The 16,559-nt window shown below is 40.9% G+C and overlaps 1 protein-coding gene across 1 annotated transcript in view; it reads left to right on the top strand.

Annotated features, from left to right (window-relative positions):
* SLC6A11 (solute carrier family 6 member 11) overlaps positions 1–16,559 on the top strand; it is a 173,974-nt gene that overhangs the window by 6,843 nt on the left and 150,572 nt on the right. The window contains exons 4-5 of the mRNA XM_077325695.1: positions 1,157–1,297; positions 3,940–4,030. Coding sequence (XP_077181810.1) covers positions 1,157–1,297; positions 3,940–4,030 — 232 coding nt within the window. The remainder of the gene's footprint in view (positions 1–1,156; positions 1,298–3,939; positions 4,031–16,559) is intronic.

The raw sequence follows: 16,559 nt of genomic DNA, 5'->3' as shown, positions 1-16,559 counted from the left end.
GTTTTATCATCACAATAACCCTGTGAGGTAGATTATGCTGAGAATGTCTGACTGGGCCAAGGTCACCCAACAACCTTTCATGGAAGAGCATGGATTTGAACCTGGAACTCCCAGATCTTAGTTCAACACTCTAATTACTATATTGCATTAGACATATCACATGTTACGAAATGCACATGTGGTGGCACACCTTTTTTATTTACTTAGCTAAGTCATTATACCATTGATATAGTAAATTTCATCCTTCTAATTCCACTAAAGCCAGTGGACTATAAATGATGCAACTCTGATTAAAAGCCTTAATGTTCCTAATTCAAATCCCCCTGAGTTATAAATGCAGGCCATATTCTCTCAGTCTCCTGTTCATCCCTTTCTATCTGTAATTAGGTGCAATGATATTGGCATACCTTTTATTTCAAGATTACTGAGATAATGTTACTGATGTAGACAGAGAAGCCAGGGAAGATAACTAACATTTATTATTATTTTTGTTATTTTTTTAGCATACATTTTACACTACTTCTCTTTCCCCATTCTTTAGTGTCTCTACCCAAGGGTTGCCAGCTCCAGCTTGGGAAATTCTTGGATATTGGGGAGTTATGCCTAGGGAGGATGCTTGGTGGGGATGTGGTACTTGAGAGCTTGCCCTTGAAAGTGGTCAGTTTCTGCAGGGGAACTGAGCTTTTTAGTAAAGAGGTCAATTGTACTTCCTGGAGAAATCCAGGTGCTTCCTGGGGGTTGCTAAAAGTATCCTAGCCTTCAACACCAAATCCTCAGTTTAATTCATTTTGTTGCTCTCTTCTCAACCCTTGACTTCTTTCCTCCTAAAGTGCAGTTTACCCAAATAATTCAGAGTCTCAGATAATCAGTCCCCCCCCCCCCCTTGAGCTCTGGATATGTGTGTCACAATTTTATCATCATGTATTTTCTTTGAGAAGGGCTAGAAATCTACTTGTCAAAGTATTCCTAAACTAAGTCACATCACTCCCACTGATTTCAATTGACTTAAAAGATGTACCTCTAATTAAAGTGCCTTTTAAAGAAAGACTTGAGAATGTTAGAATTTGGACAAACCACTAGCTTCTGACTCATATTCTTTGTTTGTGTGCTTCTAATTTTAATATCTAATTTTTTACCATCCCTTTGTTCTTTACAGGTATTGGATATGCTACCCAGGTTATTGAGGCACATTTGAATGTTTACTACATCATTATTTTAGCATGGGCTATCTTTTATCTGTTTAACTGCTTTACCACAGAACTTCCTTGGGCAACTTGTGGGCATGAATGGAATACAGGTATGGACCCTGTGGAGATACCTATTTGTGCTCAGGCAAAAGCAGTAGTTTAATTATTTAATGCTTATGAGATTAAACTGCATGATGGTGAAAGTTAAATGATTTGAATTCAAATGTGTGTTACTGCTTGCTTGCTTGAAATAATTAATATTGATTTAAAGTAATATTTCATGTATTCTTGCTATATTTATTAATAAGGTTGATTGCCCATTATGGAAGCAGTGAAGCCAGGTGAAATGAAGGCAACAGGGAATTTAGGATGCTAAGAACACATTATTATATGGGGAGAAAGACAAAAAAGAGTGGAAATTGATTTTACAGAGTGTTATTGTTGTGTAATGGCTTGAGTAATGAATTGGGACTGGATGTAACCATGTTCAAATTCCCATGAGAATCACAGAGTGACTTTGGACCAGTCAGGTCTATATTAAGGAATGGTGAAACCCTTAACTATTTCAGAGTTGAGCATGGCCAAACATTACCAGAAATGTGTATTATTCCAACACTGAAATTCACTTTTTTTGTTTTTGTATTTAGGGGCCCCTCATAATCTGATGTCCTAGAATGTAGTTTAGCTTGGGTGTAAATCCAGCTGTGGGACCAGCCAGCTTGGTGTAGTGGTTAAGAGTGGTGGCGTCTAATCTAAGGTGACCAGATTTTAACATTGGTAAAGCAGGACACCATTGACCGGGGGGGGGGTCTTAATTAAAATTTTGGTCTATATGGAGCAACAAAAATTTTCATAGAATGCAAAAATACTACTGTAATATATATATATATATATATATATATATATATATATATATATATATATATTTAATTTCAACATAAGTACAATATGCCAGGTGCCCCCAGATGTCCCTCCAAAAGTGGGACTATCTGGTCACCTTACTCTTATCTGATGAGCCAAGTTTTATTCCCTCGCTTCCACATGTAGCCAGGTAGGTGACCTTAGTCTAGTCACAGTTCTGTTAGAGCTTTTCTCACAGAACAGTTCTGCCAGAGCTCTCAGCCTCAGCTACCTCACAGGGTGTCTATTGCAGGGAGAGGAAAGGAAGGCCATTGTAAGCCACTTTGAGACTCCTTTGGTTAGTGAGTAGTGGGATATAAAAATCAACTCTTCATACCACTTAGGGTAGAGGTGGGGATAACTGTTTGTGCTACTCTGAGCAGCTCATTGGAAAAGGTGTGGGATAAAAATGGAATAGATTATATTATGATGGAAATAGATTAGGGCTGTGAGATGCTATAATTCTTTTTAGCTTGGTCCAGGATGCTGTAGGCTTTTAAAGGGATGTGGCTCTTTCAAAACTACATGTTTTAGTGGGAGGTGAATTACTTAGGATAAGAATGTCAGAGTCAGATTTGCCTTTATCTTCCGAAATTTCCCAACAAAGTTTTGAAGCATATTGGTTTGAAAAGTGATTATTCATCATGATCTGTAGCTGTTTATTAGTAGTTTGCTAATTTATGTTTAATGTCAATTTATTGATGCTGACATTGTTTGAAGAAGCTTAATACAACTTACATTCTTTCAGAAATCTCAGTAGAAAATCTAAACTAAAATGTAACATTACATAACAATTGTGATGTAATATTGGAATGTTGTTCTCACCACATGCTCATTCATGAAAACTTTATATTACTGTACAGGCAAAAGTAATGGCATGTGAAATCAGAAGGGCTGAGATCCAGATAGGCTTAGTGCTCTGGGTACACAAATTGCCTCTGTTGGTGCATGGCAGGAGTCGATGGGGGCCATGTTCCTTGCTCCTTGTACCTAACAGAATGCCATTTTCAAGGGTTCCTTGACATATGGAGATGTGTATAGGATTACAGTAGGAATGAAATTGTGAAAGAACCCTTGTGGAAGACAGCATGTAATAATTTAATATCCTATGGATTTTAGTGTGTAAAAATGTGTTAAAATAAATGATCTTTTTTTTAGTCTAATTGAGTCAGCACCTTGATCTGGAAAGAGATAGTCTTAAATGATATGTCTGTTGCCTTGATATTGTCTCTGTACCCCATAATTTAAATCCAAACTGTAATTGCTGTGATCTTAAGTTCATTGCCTAGAACTATAGATATTTGGGGGTAAGTTACAAATCTTGCATCAGGTCCATCAGAAATGATAGGGATTCAGTGCTGTTTTTGGCATCTGTGCAGGAAACTTCAGCCAGTGTTGAACACTGTCCAGCTAATATGTGTCAACTCAACAATGGACAACCACTTTGATCTGTTTCCACCATTTCTCTAATGCCAGAGATATGTGCCAAATGGTAGCTTTCTCCCTTGCCATATTAAAATCAGTGTTAAGCTTCTGCTAACAGAAAGTGATCCCAAGTCACCTGTAGTCACTGGAAAGTGAACCGCAGTCAGCTGATTGAAGCCATGCATGTTTAAACTCCCTAGCAATCAGAGCAACTCAAAGTTTATTTCTTCTGCCTCAGAAACTGGGTCGGTTCTTTCAATTTAAATAGTGCAAACAAACAAACAAAAGAACTTGGTGAGCATTCTTTTGAGAGGGACCATTGTGAATTAATTATCAAAGCATATGACAGAACCTTGCAGCCATATTCTAAGCAACTTCAAAATTTAAAATAAATGTCACAGCAATTTGGTTTTCGATTCTTTTGTAGAACATTGTGTGGAATTTCAAAAACTTAACATGAGTAACTGCAGTCATCAGTCTCTGCAAAATGCTACTTCTCCAGTCATGGAATTTTGGGAGTAAGTATACCTACACTTTTATTCTAAATTTACTGGAGTATTTTCTCTCTCTATACTAATGACTAAAATCATATGGATGTAAACTGGAAGCTGTTTTTGCATACAATTCATGAAGGTTGTGCAAAAATTAGGAATCAACCATTTCTAGTTACGTAATCAAGGACAATCAATAATCAAGGACAAGTTTGCAGTTAGGAACTGTTCTTATATTGTCTATGCGATTAAGCTAAATCAATCACAACTAATTAGTTTCAATAGAAATTGGTCATTATTAATTTTGGGAGTATTACGTTCAGCTGAGAAGCTCATTGGTGACATCATGATAAAACTTTATGTGTACATGTCATGAAATTATAAAAGTTGGAGGCCCTAATTCAGAATTTTACTTTTACCTATGCTTAAAGAATTAAGGTACTGCATTTAATTATGGATGGTGTTTTGAGTTTTGAAGGTGGAACTCACAGAAGCAAAATGTAAGATGCTGCTATTTAAGGAATCATGCCTAGAGATAGAATATTATTGTAGCTAAGCACTTAATGCTGCAGTCCTGTGCACAGTTTCCTTAGAGTCTTACCTGAATACACTTGGTAAACTTAGGTAGGATGTGTTGTAGGTTTGCTATGCACCTGGTATTAGCTGGAAATTAGCTGTGGAATGACAAACCACTTGTGTTGACATGGCTTAGAGCAACCTTTTGACCATAGAGGAGCCCCTGAAATAGTTTACCCACACCTTTAGCCCTGCTTTTTCTCCCTCCCCCACCTTTATTATGGTGGCTCTGCCTCATGTAAGCCAGAAAGAAGAGTAGGAACTGAGAAGACCCCTCCCCCCATACCATGTCAATTCAAAGCTCTCAGGGACCCCTCCCCCCATACCATGTCAATTCAAAGCTCTCAGGGACCCCCTTCAAAACTCCTACAGAGTCTCAGGGGTTTATAAACCCCTAGTTGGGAATCCCTGGCTTAGAGATTTATCTTTAATGACATTACTTAGCATTAATTTTGAAGACATTTATTTCATCTTTCACAATGAAAAATATAACTCCCAGTTATATTTTTGAAACACTAAAGTATATACATGTTCTAATCAACAAGAAGCAGGTAATCAACCTGACACTATGATAGTACCTTTTCAAGGAGATACCTCAAGATGGGTAGCCATATTAGTATGTCTGTAGCAGCAGAAAAGGTCAGTAGTGTAGTAATAGTAGGCTAAGCAGTGTTGATTTCTTTATAGCTACTACCTCTCTGCATATCACACCTAATTCTATTGCATATCACACCTGCTATTGTCATTTGCCTGCTGATGTCATTTGGCATCTGAAATCACTATACTTTCCAATATATAGGACAGATGGACACACATTTTAGCTGTTAGCCTTTAATATGTTACTAGATTCTTTTCTGTCTTTTCAAGGAAGCTTTTATGAGATCATAATTTTTTGGGGGTGGGGGGGTTAAATGTTATTTTTTTACCCAAGCTTTGTCTGTTGTTCAGTTGTTTTTAGTCTGATCTTTGGTTCAGGTTGTATTTAGATTTTATTTTAGGTTGACGTGTTGAAGGTTGTGTTTCCTTAGTTCTTGGCAGTTCAAATCTTTCTTTGGGTAGGCATAGCTGTATCTTTACTGCTAAGTACTGATGTGCATGAAAGTCTTTTGTGATCCTTTCTCTGTATTTTTCCATGATGAGGCCAAGGAAACCCAATATTTTTGTTCACATGTGTTTATAAATTTGACTGTCTCCTGCTGTGGGATATATATGGAATATTAACACTTTACTGAACTACAGGGAGATAAAGTTCACTACCTTCCTGTTTCTTTCTGCTGACAGTCCACAACCATCATTGATCCTATGATATAGGGTTGCTGGGTCCAACCCCCCCCCTCCGGCTACCAGCAGGGGATATGGAGGTAGGGTTTTGAGATTCAGGTTGGGAAAATACTAGAGCTTTGGGATGGAGCCTGGGGAGGACAGGAATCTCAGTGGGGTACAATGCCATGGAGTCCATTCTCCAAAGCATCCTTTTTCTCCAGTGGAACTGATCTTTGTGGTCTGGAGATGAGTTGTAATTCCAGGGGATCCCAAGATCTCACTTGGAAGCTGGCATCCCTATCATGGTATAATTCAAACTGTGCCTTTTGTACAATTATGGGGTGGTGACTTGTACTCTCTTGGCATGCATATTTCAGTTGTCTGTAATTTTCTTAGCAATTATCAACATTTGATCATATTATTCTGCAACTTTGCTTCCATAACTGTGCTTACAGAATCTTATAAATACTTCCAAATTCTGTTTGTACTGTACATCCTCGACAGAACGATGGCTGAGTAGAATCATAGAATCATAGGATAATAGAGTTTGAAGGCATCTCATGGGTCATCTAGTCCAACCCCTGCACTCTGCAGAACATTCACAACCCTATCGCTTATCCACTGTAACCTGCTTCCCCCAGAGCCATTAAAGAATCAGACTGTCTGTCAGATGGCTATCTAGCCTCTGTTTAAAAATTTCCAAATGGATGGAGAACCCACCACCTCCCAAGGAAGCCTGTTCCACTGAGAAACCTTCTTCCTGATGTTTAGATGGAATATCTTTTGAATTAATTTCATCCCATTGGTTCTGGTCCATCCCTCGAGGGCAAGAGAGAACAACTCTGCTCCATCCTCTATATCAGTGGTCCCCAACACCCGGGCCGTGGCCTGAAGGCCTCAGCACCGGGCCGCGGCTTCCTCTCCCCACCCCCTCCCACAGCGAGAAGCTTGCCAGGCAGTGAGCAAATCAGCCACGGAAGCGGCCAATTAGCTTGCGGTCTAGGAAGCTTCTTGCTGCAGGAGGGGGGTAAAGGGAAGTGCGGCTGGCAGCACTCTGCTGGTGCAAACGTACACGCGAGGACCTGCCGTGCATGCGTGTTTGCGCCCGGCGGGGTTGCAAACGCACATGTGCGGCAGTTTTGTGCATGCCTGCATGCACATGCATTTGTGCCCCAGGGAGCGCAAACGTGCATGCACAACAGGCCCGTGCATGCGCAAAACTGCTGCATGTGCGCGTTTGTGGCCATGCCGGGCGCAAATGCGCATGCGTGACTGTCTGCACATGCAATTTGCGCGGGGGCTGCCGTGCATGCACGGGGGGCTGGGTTGCCCTCTCCCCCCACCCATCGGCAGCGGTCCTCACCGCAAAAAAGTTGTGGACCGCTGCTCTATATAGCACCCTTTTAAATACTTGAGTGGCTGTCCTGTTCTTCTAGTCATGTCCCACTTTTCTGTCACCAAGTTTTGAATGTACAGAGCATTGCAACATTCAATCAGGCGGGAGATAATATTAGAATGTTGAGTGGAAGAGGCAAAATTGAGTGTAAATTGTAGATTCCAGTGGTTGTTCTGGAAGGAAACAGTTTGACTGCTAATGGGAATCAGTGGGCTAGAAGTCTGGCTCGGAAAAAGCAGATTACTTATTTGATTAATGTTACTTATTTATTTATTTATATTAGCTTTTATTAACTGCCACTCCCAGACCCTGCTGGCTCATGGCGGTTTACAATAAAATCCATAAAACTGTCAGGAATCAGGCTGAGCCCAGCCGGTGGAGTCCCAAGTGAAAGCGCATCAAGAATCCAACAGTCGGTTGCAAATTCCAAAGTAGAGCTTTATTAGGCAAAGTCCACAGTTAGCTGAGCATGCCAAGATCTTCCTAAGCAAAGATCTTGATAATAACAAAGTACAAGTGAAACGGGTGGGGTAGATATAGGGTGCACCAAATAGAGGAGGGGTGCTCAGGGGATTTGGCGGGAGAGTGGGTAGGAATGACAAAAGGGGTCCTGTTCTCAGGCTACCAGATGGCCAGGTGCCTTATCGGGGAGATGGCACATTGTTGAGATTTGGCTGTCTCCGCAAGGACACTTACAGTGAGATTGATACAGTTGTTGGGGCTCCTCGCCCGCTGGGAAAAGGAAGGGAGGAAACATCTCAGAGGACAGGTTTATTGCTTTATGGCCTTGGGCTGCCTCGGCCGGAGGAAGCCTGAGAAAGTGGGAATATGCAAGAGCAGTCGGGAACAGGATGGCATGAACCAGGGGGGTCATGACAAAAACAAATAAAATTCCAACAGTAATGATGACACAATCAAATCTATAACCTCCCCCCGCCCCCTCCATGCCCAGTGACAGCAACACACCACCACCCTTGGGGGAGGTAGTTCCTGCCCAGATGTCCAGCATGGGGCTTCTGCAAGGAGGGTCCTGATCTTCCTTGGCCCAGCCTCAACCAAATGCCTGGCAGAAGAGCTCCATCTTACAGGCCCTGTGGAACTGTGACAGCTCCATCAGGTCCCTCAGCTCTTCTGGGTGCTCATTTCACCAGGTCAGGGCCAGGACCAAAAAGGACCTGCTTTAGGCCAGGCATACCTCCTGGGAACTGGGACAAAAAGCAGATTCCAACACGCAGAGGGAAGAGCCCTGTGGGGAGCATAAGGAGATACGTGGTCCCTCAGATATGCAAGACCTAGGCTGCACATGGCAAAACCTTGAACCTGATCCTGAAGTTAATTGGTAGCCAAAGCAGCTGCTTCAGCACAGGCTGGTGATGGGTAGGTAAGCAGCACCCCATCCAGGAAGGGGAAATGCACTTCCTAGTCCTGTTCCCTTCCACTTAGCCACAGGACCTCCATCTTGGAGGAACTGAGTTTCAGGTTATTCTGCCTGAACCATCCAGACCCTGCTTCCAAACATCTGGCAAATGTTTCAGGGATGGGGAGTCTGGACAACCGTCCATCAGGAGATAGAGTTTAGGAAAAGTTACCTTGATCCAGAGTGAGTGTATAGGAAGTAGACAGAATATATCTGGACTTTCATGACTGAAGTTTCTGTCATTTGAAGAACTCCTAAAATTGGAGCTGTGATTAATTTGTCTGAAAAAAATGTTGGTAAGGAAGAAACTACAGTTAAGCTCTGATTTCACCTGTATTGATCCGCTCCCCCTTCAACAATAATTCCCCCCAAAAGAAGAGGATTGCTTCAATAGAAGTGTGAGGAAGTATTGTTCCTTTAACATTCAACTGTCAGACACTGATAGACATAATAAGTTTTATACCCTGCTAAGGAAGTAAATCTGTTTTTTTTTCTTTTGTAATCCCTTCTTTTGCTCTTCAGTCCCATTTGCAAATAATTCAGCATTCCTCACAATAACAGATTTCTGTCAATAATAACAGTTCATTATAGACAACTATAACTGATTGAAATTCTGTCTTTATTAACTGCAAGATTTTGCCATGAGAAGAGGGAATGGTGTTAAATTGCTGTTCCCCTCTTTTCTATTAGCAGAACTGTACTTATGCAAGAGGGTGGAAGGGCAAGTTTACTCTTTCTCCCTCTGTACTGCATCTTCTGACCTACACAGTTATTCCTCCATACAGGTACCCACAGCCCCAAGAACGTATTTTCCAGGGGTTAGATGAGGAAAGAAGAGGACTGTGGTACTTACCATAGATGCATCATTGAATGCAAGCCCATACTGTGAAAAACTGAAGCACTTCTGAGATTCAGCACTTGGAAAAGGAATAATTCAGTGAATCAGTCAGTCTCCCTTTTGAATGATTGATGAAAGATGCAAGCTCTCTTTTCAACAAATGTCGAGCAGGTTCTCTGTGATTTTTTCCCCATTACTCATGCTGTGCTCAGTAGACATCGGGTTTAAAGCAAAGGACTTACAGTATCATACATTTACAAAGCAATATGTAGAAATATATAAGCAGAGGCAATAAAGAACAGGAAATTAGGTATCAGAGGCTTTCCTGCTGAAAGTAAAAATGTTGAATTTTAATCGAACACTCAATAATAATATTTTTTTATTTATAAACCGGCTAAGATCCACTGCCTTTCAGAAACAAAAGAGTTAGATGTTCACCTGGATACAATGCTGAAAGTATTTCATTAAAGTATTTTTTATGGATCCGAAATGAACATCCATTGTCATTCTTGGATAAATGTCATAGATTTTTTGGTATGTGAGTACAAATCTAGAAGTCTAAATTTGGGTCCCTCTCTGGGAGATTATTAAGCTGTCCCAAGCTTCAGGGATCTTCCCAGAGAGATTAAAGGAGGCTGTGGGCAGGCCACTTTTGAAAAAATCAGGTCTGAACCTTTCCAACCCAGCCAGCTACCACCTGGTTTCACATTTGCTGTTTCTGGGTAAGATAGTTGAGTGAGCAGTTATGGAGCAACTTCAAAGTTTCTCGGATAAAACATTGGCTCTTGATCCATACCAGTCAGACTTCTGAACAGACCTTTGGGGTAAAGATGGCTTTGGTTACCCTCACGGACAATCTCTGGGGAAATTGGATCTAGGTGGATCAGCATTGCTGTTTTTGCTTGACCTGATAGCAACCTTTGACATGGTTGATCATGGGTTGCTAGCCAAATACCTAGCCAATGTGGAGATACAGTATGCTAATGACACCCAGCTATTCCTGTTGATGGATGGCTACCTGTCTGTTTCCTCAGATTCCTTGACCAGATGCTTGGAGGCTCTGGTGAATTGGCTCATGTTGGCTGAAGTTGAATCCAGCTAAGATGAAAGTCCTCTGGATGGGTCAGCATGTCACAGAGGAGGTGGTGCAATTCAGCACTTGACAGGAACAATTCAACACCTTTGGCCATTGTCAAGAGCCTGGCCTGATTCTGGATAGCCCCTGGAGGCCCAGATCACAGATCTTACATGCCAGGCGTTCTATTATCTTTGCCAGGCACAACTTGCACCCTACTTGTTGGCATCCAATCATGTCACTGTGATCCATGCAACTGTCACCTCCAGACTACTGTAACTCACTCTATGTAGAGCTACTCTTAAAGCTGCTCCAGAAACACCAACTAGTCCAGAATTCTGCTGCACAGGTCCTTCCTGGGACTTAGTGTCCAAGCTGCACTGGCTTCAGATTGGAGACAGGATCAGGTTCAAGGTTCTGATGCTAACCTTTAGCTCCAAATTATCTGGGACCCTTGAACCTTTAGGACTGTCTCTTCCATTATGTGCCCCCCTCCCCCCAAGAGTGCTAAGAACCAGTTACTGGAATTCTTCTCAAGGTCCCTGGCCCCAAAGAGGTGAAATTGGTCCCAACAAGGGCCAGGGACTTTTTGGCCCTGGCTTGATGGCATGCTCTGCCCAATGAGATCAGAACCTCAATCAGTTCAACCAAGCCTGCAAGAAAGAGCTGTTTTGCCAGGACTGTGGTTGAGGCATCAAGAAGATGATGGCCTCCCTTTTTGAAAGATTACCCACAGGCAAAATTCCAAGTTCTCCCTATGGCCCCTCAGTTCAGTAATCCATCTCAATATCTAAGACGTGGTAGCCATAGGTTTTACAATTGGATTGGTTGAACTTTAAAAATGAATTTTAGATTTACAAACCAAAGTAATGTTTAATTACTATGCATTTTATTTATTATTGCATTTTTATACCACCCCTCTCAGAAACTGGCTCACGGCGGTTCACAAAACAAGAAAAATACCGCAACATCAATTAAAAAAACAACTCCAACTATCTTGTAAACTGCCATGAGCCCTATGGGGAATGGTAGGGTAAAATATTCCATAAATAAATAATATACAATATGTGCTTGTGATTTTGAAAAGGGTTTTTTTTTCATTTTAGTTACTAAGTAGTTCATGAAGGGGATTGAACATATATAATGACAGTTAAATAATATTTTACTCATCTAATTAGAAAAAAATGGAATTAAACCTGCCCTGGCTTTGGGAATATGTTTGTATATGTGACGGCTAGTTATTTTGAGGAAGTTTTCCTTATTCCTGATGTAAAGCTATAGGGTGGGGGTACTACAAAAGTACCCAACACTCAAGTCTCTGTACTGAAGGTAGTATCTATATCTTCTATATTAGGATATAACAATGTTCTGCTCAGGCTCAATTATTTTTTAAAAAGTTTGTGTCAGTTTTCTTAATATCAGAATGGAATCTAATCATATTAGGAAATTTACCCTGTAGCCATTTCCACTGTTTCCAATAGGAAACACATTTCCAGGTGAAAACTCAGACTGAAATGATTTTCTCAGGTGTTGTAGCCCCCATCTGAGGAATCCTTATTGCCAGATTTCAAGGAGGTAGAGTGGTGATGACAAAAATGACCCATGGGGCAATAAAAGTTTTCATAGTTCTGGTCAGCTGGTTTGTGATCGAGCTTTTCATTCCCATAATGGAATTCTGAGTTGGGGAGAAGAGAGGTGTGTGTGTGTGTGTGTGTGTGTGGGGGGGGTGTCTTTCTAGGTTGAGTATATCAGCATTTTTCTTCAGTTTGGCTGACTTCTCTTGGAGCCCAGCTAAGACAAAGTATGGTACAAACAGCAGAGGATAGTAAAGTAAAGCAATTCGACAAGGATAGTCTCTCTCACCCACACACCTTCTGGGTGACCTTGGGCTTGCCACAGCACTGGTAAAGCTGTTCTGATCGAGCAGTGATATCAGGGCTCTCTCAGCCTCACCTCCCTCACAGGGTGTCTGTTGTGGGGAGAGGAAAGGAAAGGCTATTTTAAGCCACTTTAGACTCCTTCGCGTAGAGAAAAGCGGCATATAAGTCCCAACTCCGCCTCCTTCTAGAACCAGACATCATTTGTTTTAAATATGAGTGGATATTAAAACCATTTTCACTGCTTTGAAATACAATAAAAGCACCTGAGATCATTTGCATCCTAAATAAATGGCTCTCTCTCATATATAGAGACAAGATCTGATGATCTGCTATTTACTGATATTTATCTTATTGCCTAAGTCTCTCTCTCTCTCTCTTTGTGTGTGTATGTGTGTGTGTGCGTGCATGCGTGCATGTGCTCTTTACTCTCATGGAAATCTCCAAGACTGTCGATTAGGAGATCTGCCTATTATCATGCATTTGTGTGTTCCTTCCGGTCTCTGCAAACTGACCTGATTGCCAACAGGGTCTTTTTATTTGCTGCCTATTGTATTATGGAGACCTTCCTATTTTGCTGGCTCTCTTATATCCTTACTAATCTGTTCTGTCTAAGAGAACTAAATAGGTCATACAAATACAGGATGTATTCTTGACTAGAATAAAAAAAGCCAGTGAAATAGTGAAATGATTAGCTACGTGGAAACACTGAGCAGAACAGTTAGTGCCTACTTTCGGTCTCCTGCAACCAAGCTATACAGCTAGGTGCCACAAGAAGTCAGATCATCATCCTTAGTATATTTATAAATCATTAATAAATAACCATCTTCTTGTGTTGATTAATAAATAGCCAACTTCAGATCACTAATCTGCATTTCATTTCATGTTAATCCCTTACCACATATTGGGTTGTTTGTTCACCAGGTATAAAAATGAGATGGATGCACTAAGAATAAATTGTGTCTGGTGTTTTCAAAGCCTGCTGGTTTACCCATGGCCTATTCCTTAAAAGTAAAATTCTATGAAAAACACATGGTCAACCAGGTTTTTAAATTCTTCCATACTATATATTTGTGTAGCTACACAGAGATAAAAGGGATTTTGTGAAACCCTGGGATTTCCAAGTCTCCAGGTGGGTGTGTATACACTTATGCTTCCTCACTGTATTATGCACAATCATGCCACTTCTGGAGTTTCTTGAAGTGTGAATAATATTTTAGGGGGTTCTCAATGGTAAAAAAGTCGAGAAAGGTTGCTCTAGAGACTGAAACCCTTACAGTCAAATATGTGTCAATCCAAGCCTTCAAATTTCTGTTTGTGAAAGTTCTTTGTCAAACTTTTACAGAAGCAGAAGACCATATCTGGATTTTGTTTTACTTTTCTTTTGAAGTGTGCAAGCAGAAGGCATAAAAACCTCTTCCATAAAGTATAAGACAATTTCAGTAAGCAAAAAAAAAAGCATCTTTAAATACAATAAACAGTGATGCTAGTGCTGTGGAATATCCAGGTCAAGATAGACACTCACAATTGTCCCTTGTGTTCCATGAGCATGATGCTGAAAACAGATATCTAATAGGACTCAGATTTAACTTGTGATGTAGACATTATAGAGGGGAAGAAAACCTACAAAGTGAGGTGTTCCAGCTGAGGGAAGCCATTGATATAATTTCTGCTTACTGGCTTTGTTTGTCTTTAACTGTGATCTGGAAAATGAGCTTACTGCTCCTTAGGAGAGGTTTGGATAAATGGAGGTGACATGGTGGTGAAGTTATTTCCACCTCAATAGTCCTTTTTGTTAGTCGAGTAACAACCCAGACCTCAGCTAAAGGAGACCTAGTTGTTAGCCTGTCATTCACTAGAGGAGGTGGCGTATCGTTCGTGTTTTCAAGTAAAGCCCAGTGAGAAAAACATTTTTTGTGAAAGGAAAATAGGCAGTGCTCTATGGAATGAAAAGGTTAAAAAAACTCTTCAGAAAGTCCAAAAAAAAAGGAGAGAGTTTTTCCTTCTTCATTCAGGCTGCATATAACTGCAGGAGACACATTGTTACTAATCCCCAGAATCCTATAAAAAGTCATTAGCAACTTTGTGCCTGATCCTGGTGCATTGCGCCTTCATGCACATTCAATGCCTCTGTGTACTGGCTTTTTTGTGTTCAGTCTGAAGAACACTGAGGTGTGTCAGACTCGTGGTTTCTGTTCAGTTCACAGAAGGCCGTGTGAAAACATTCTTTCTTTTGGATGCACACAAGTTTTTTTTCCCCCCTGAGATTTTGTCTTAAAACCCTGAGCTTTGCCTGGTACCACTTGAGTGCAATAAATAGGACTGAAGTATTTTAGGCAGGATTTTGAATGAGAAATTAATCAGATTTCAGATTGTTTAAAACACTCAACCAGTTCATCCTCTGCGTACTCAAGAAATGACGGCTACTTTCCAGATTATTTGAAACTAAACCACGCTTTTGTTTGTGGAGGAAAGAATTGTAAAATATTCAATACAAACAATTTTGGACCCAGAATACATATACCAAAATATTCCCTTCCAATGGATTATTCATTGCTCATGCTGTGATATCAGGAGTGATAATAGGTGCCAAGAACATGAAATCTCTAAATTGCCTATAACACTGGTAAAAATATGAGTTAAAACTTGTGCTTTTGTCAAAACTAACATTTATATTATTTTATTGCTGCATTTCTAGCCCACCACTCTCTGGAGACTTGTGGCAAGTTACAGTATATAAATATATTGTTTAGTACTTTAGGGGAAAGCATATAACCAACAAGAAGAAAGGTAGACATGAGCACTAAGATTGTTTGCATTCTGATTCTGTGAAGATTCAAGGGGGTGGCAGGTTACAGTGGATGAGTGATTGGGTTGTGAGTGTCCTGCATAGTGAAGGGGTTTGGACTAGATGACCTAGGGGGGGTACCTTCCAACTCTATGATTCTATGAAATCGTTTTGTTTCCATTATCCTCTTTGTTGCTGTACTCTCAGTTTTCTAAGTATGTCTTATGGATCTTTCCCCCTCAAATAATTTCTGAACATGAAAGATTCTGTTATTTTTGAAAATGTAGTCATGCAAATAGCATGTACATGTTTTTTTTTAAATATATATATACATGCAGAAATGTGATGTAATATTACTGGCTGTGTCATCTTTTTAAACCCATTTTATAGCCTTGACTTGGTGCCTGAAAATTTGCAGTTTGAGAAAAGTACAGAAAAGTTTGATCCACAAGCAAGTGTTTGATCAAAGCACAAGTTGTAACTCATATTTTTACCAATATAATAGGAAAATATAGAGAGAGAGCCAGCATGGTGTGGTGGTTATGAGTGGCAGATGCTAATCTGGCTTGATTCTTTACTCCTCCACATGCATCCAGTTGGGGGACTTTGGGCTTGTAACCTAATATTACAAACATTGAAAGCCAGTATACAGATTCTGCATCTATGTAACTGTTAATTGTAACTGTGGTTTTCAGTCTTTGGGAATTTTTTCAGGTTCCATTGAGTGCAGTCTGGGAAGGGGCCCCTGGGTCACTAGTTTTGTTTATATTGACCCCGATCAAAGGCTTGGTGGAAGAGATCCATTTTGTCCCTATGGAATTACTTTAGCTCTAGCAGAGCCCTGATCTCTTCTGGGAGCTCATTTCATCAATTGGGGGCCATGACCAAAAAAGTCCTGGCTCTAGTCGAGGCCAAACGTGCTTCTCTGGGACTACGGACCACTAGTTTGTTAGTATTTTTGGAGTTGAAGAGTTCTCTGGGCAGTGGAGGCAGAGAAGTGGTTCCTCAGATACTCAGGGCCCAGACCACAACTGGTAACCAGTGCAGCTGTTTGATCATGGGCCAGATGTGTGCCTTCCAGAGTGTTCCCGTGAGGACCTTGGCTGCTGCGTTCTGTACCAGTGGTAGCTTCTGGGTCAGGGAGAAGGGTAGGCTCACACAGAGTGAGTTGCAAAAATCCAGCCTAGAGGTTACTATCACCTGGACCACTGTGGCTAGGTGTTCTGGGGCCAGGTAGGGGCTAGTAGCTTAGCTTGGTGGAGGTGGAAGAATACATGATCTGTTCCTCCATCAAAAGGGAGGTGTCGAAGATCATGCCTAGGTTCC

Source organism: Paroedura picta, chromosome 3, assembly GCF_049243985.1.
Source record: "Paroedura picta isolate Pp20150507F chromosome 3, Ppicta_v3.0, whole genome shotgun sequence".
Classification (NCBI taxonomy): domain Eukaryota; kingdom Metazoa; phylum Chordata; class Lepidosauria; order Squamata; family Gekkonidae; genus Paroedura; species Paroedura picta.
Note: the sequence above shows the minus strand (reverse complement) of the source record. Positions and strands in the feature narration are given on the sequence as shown.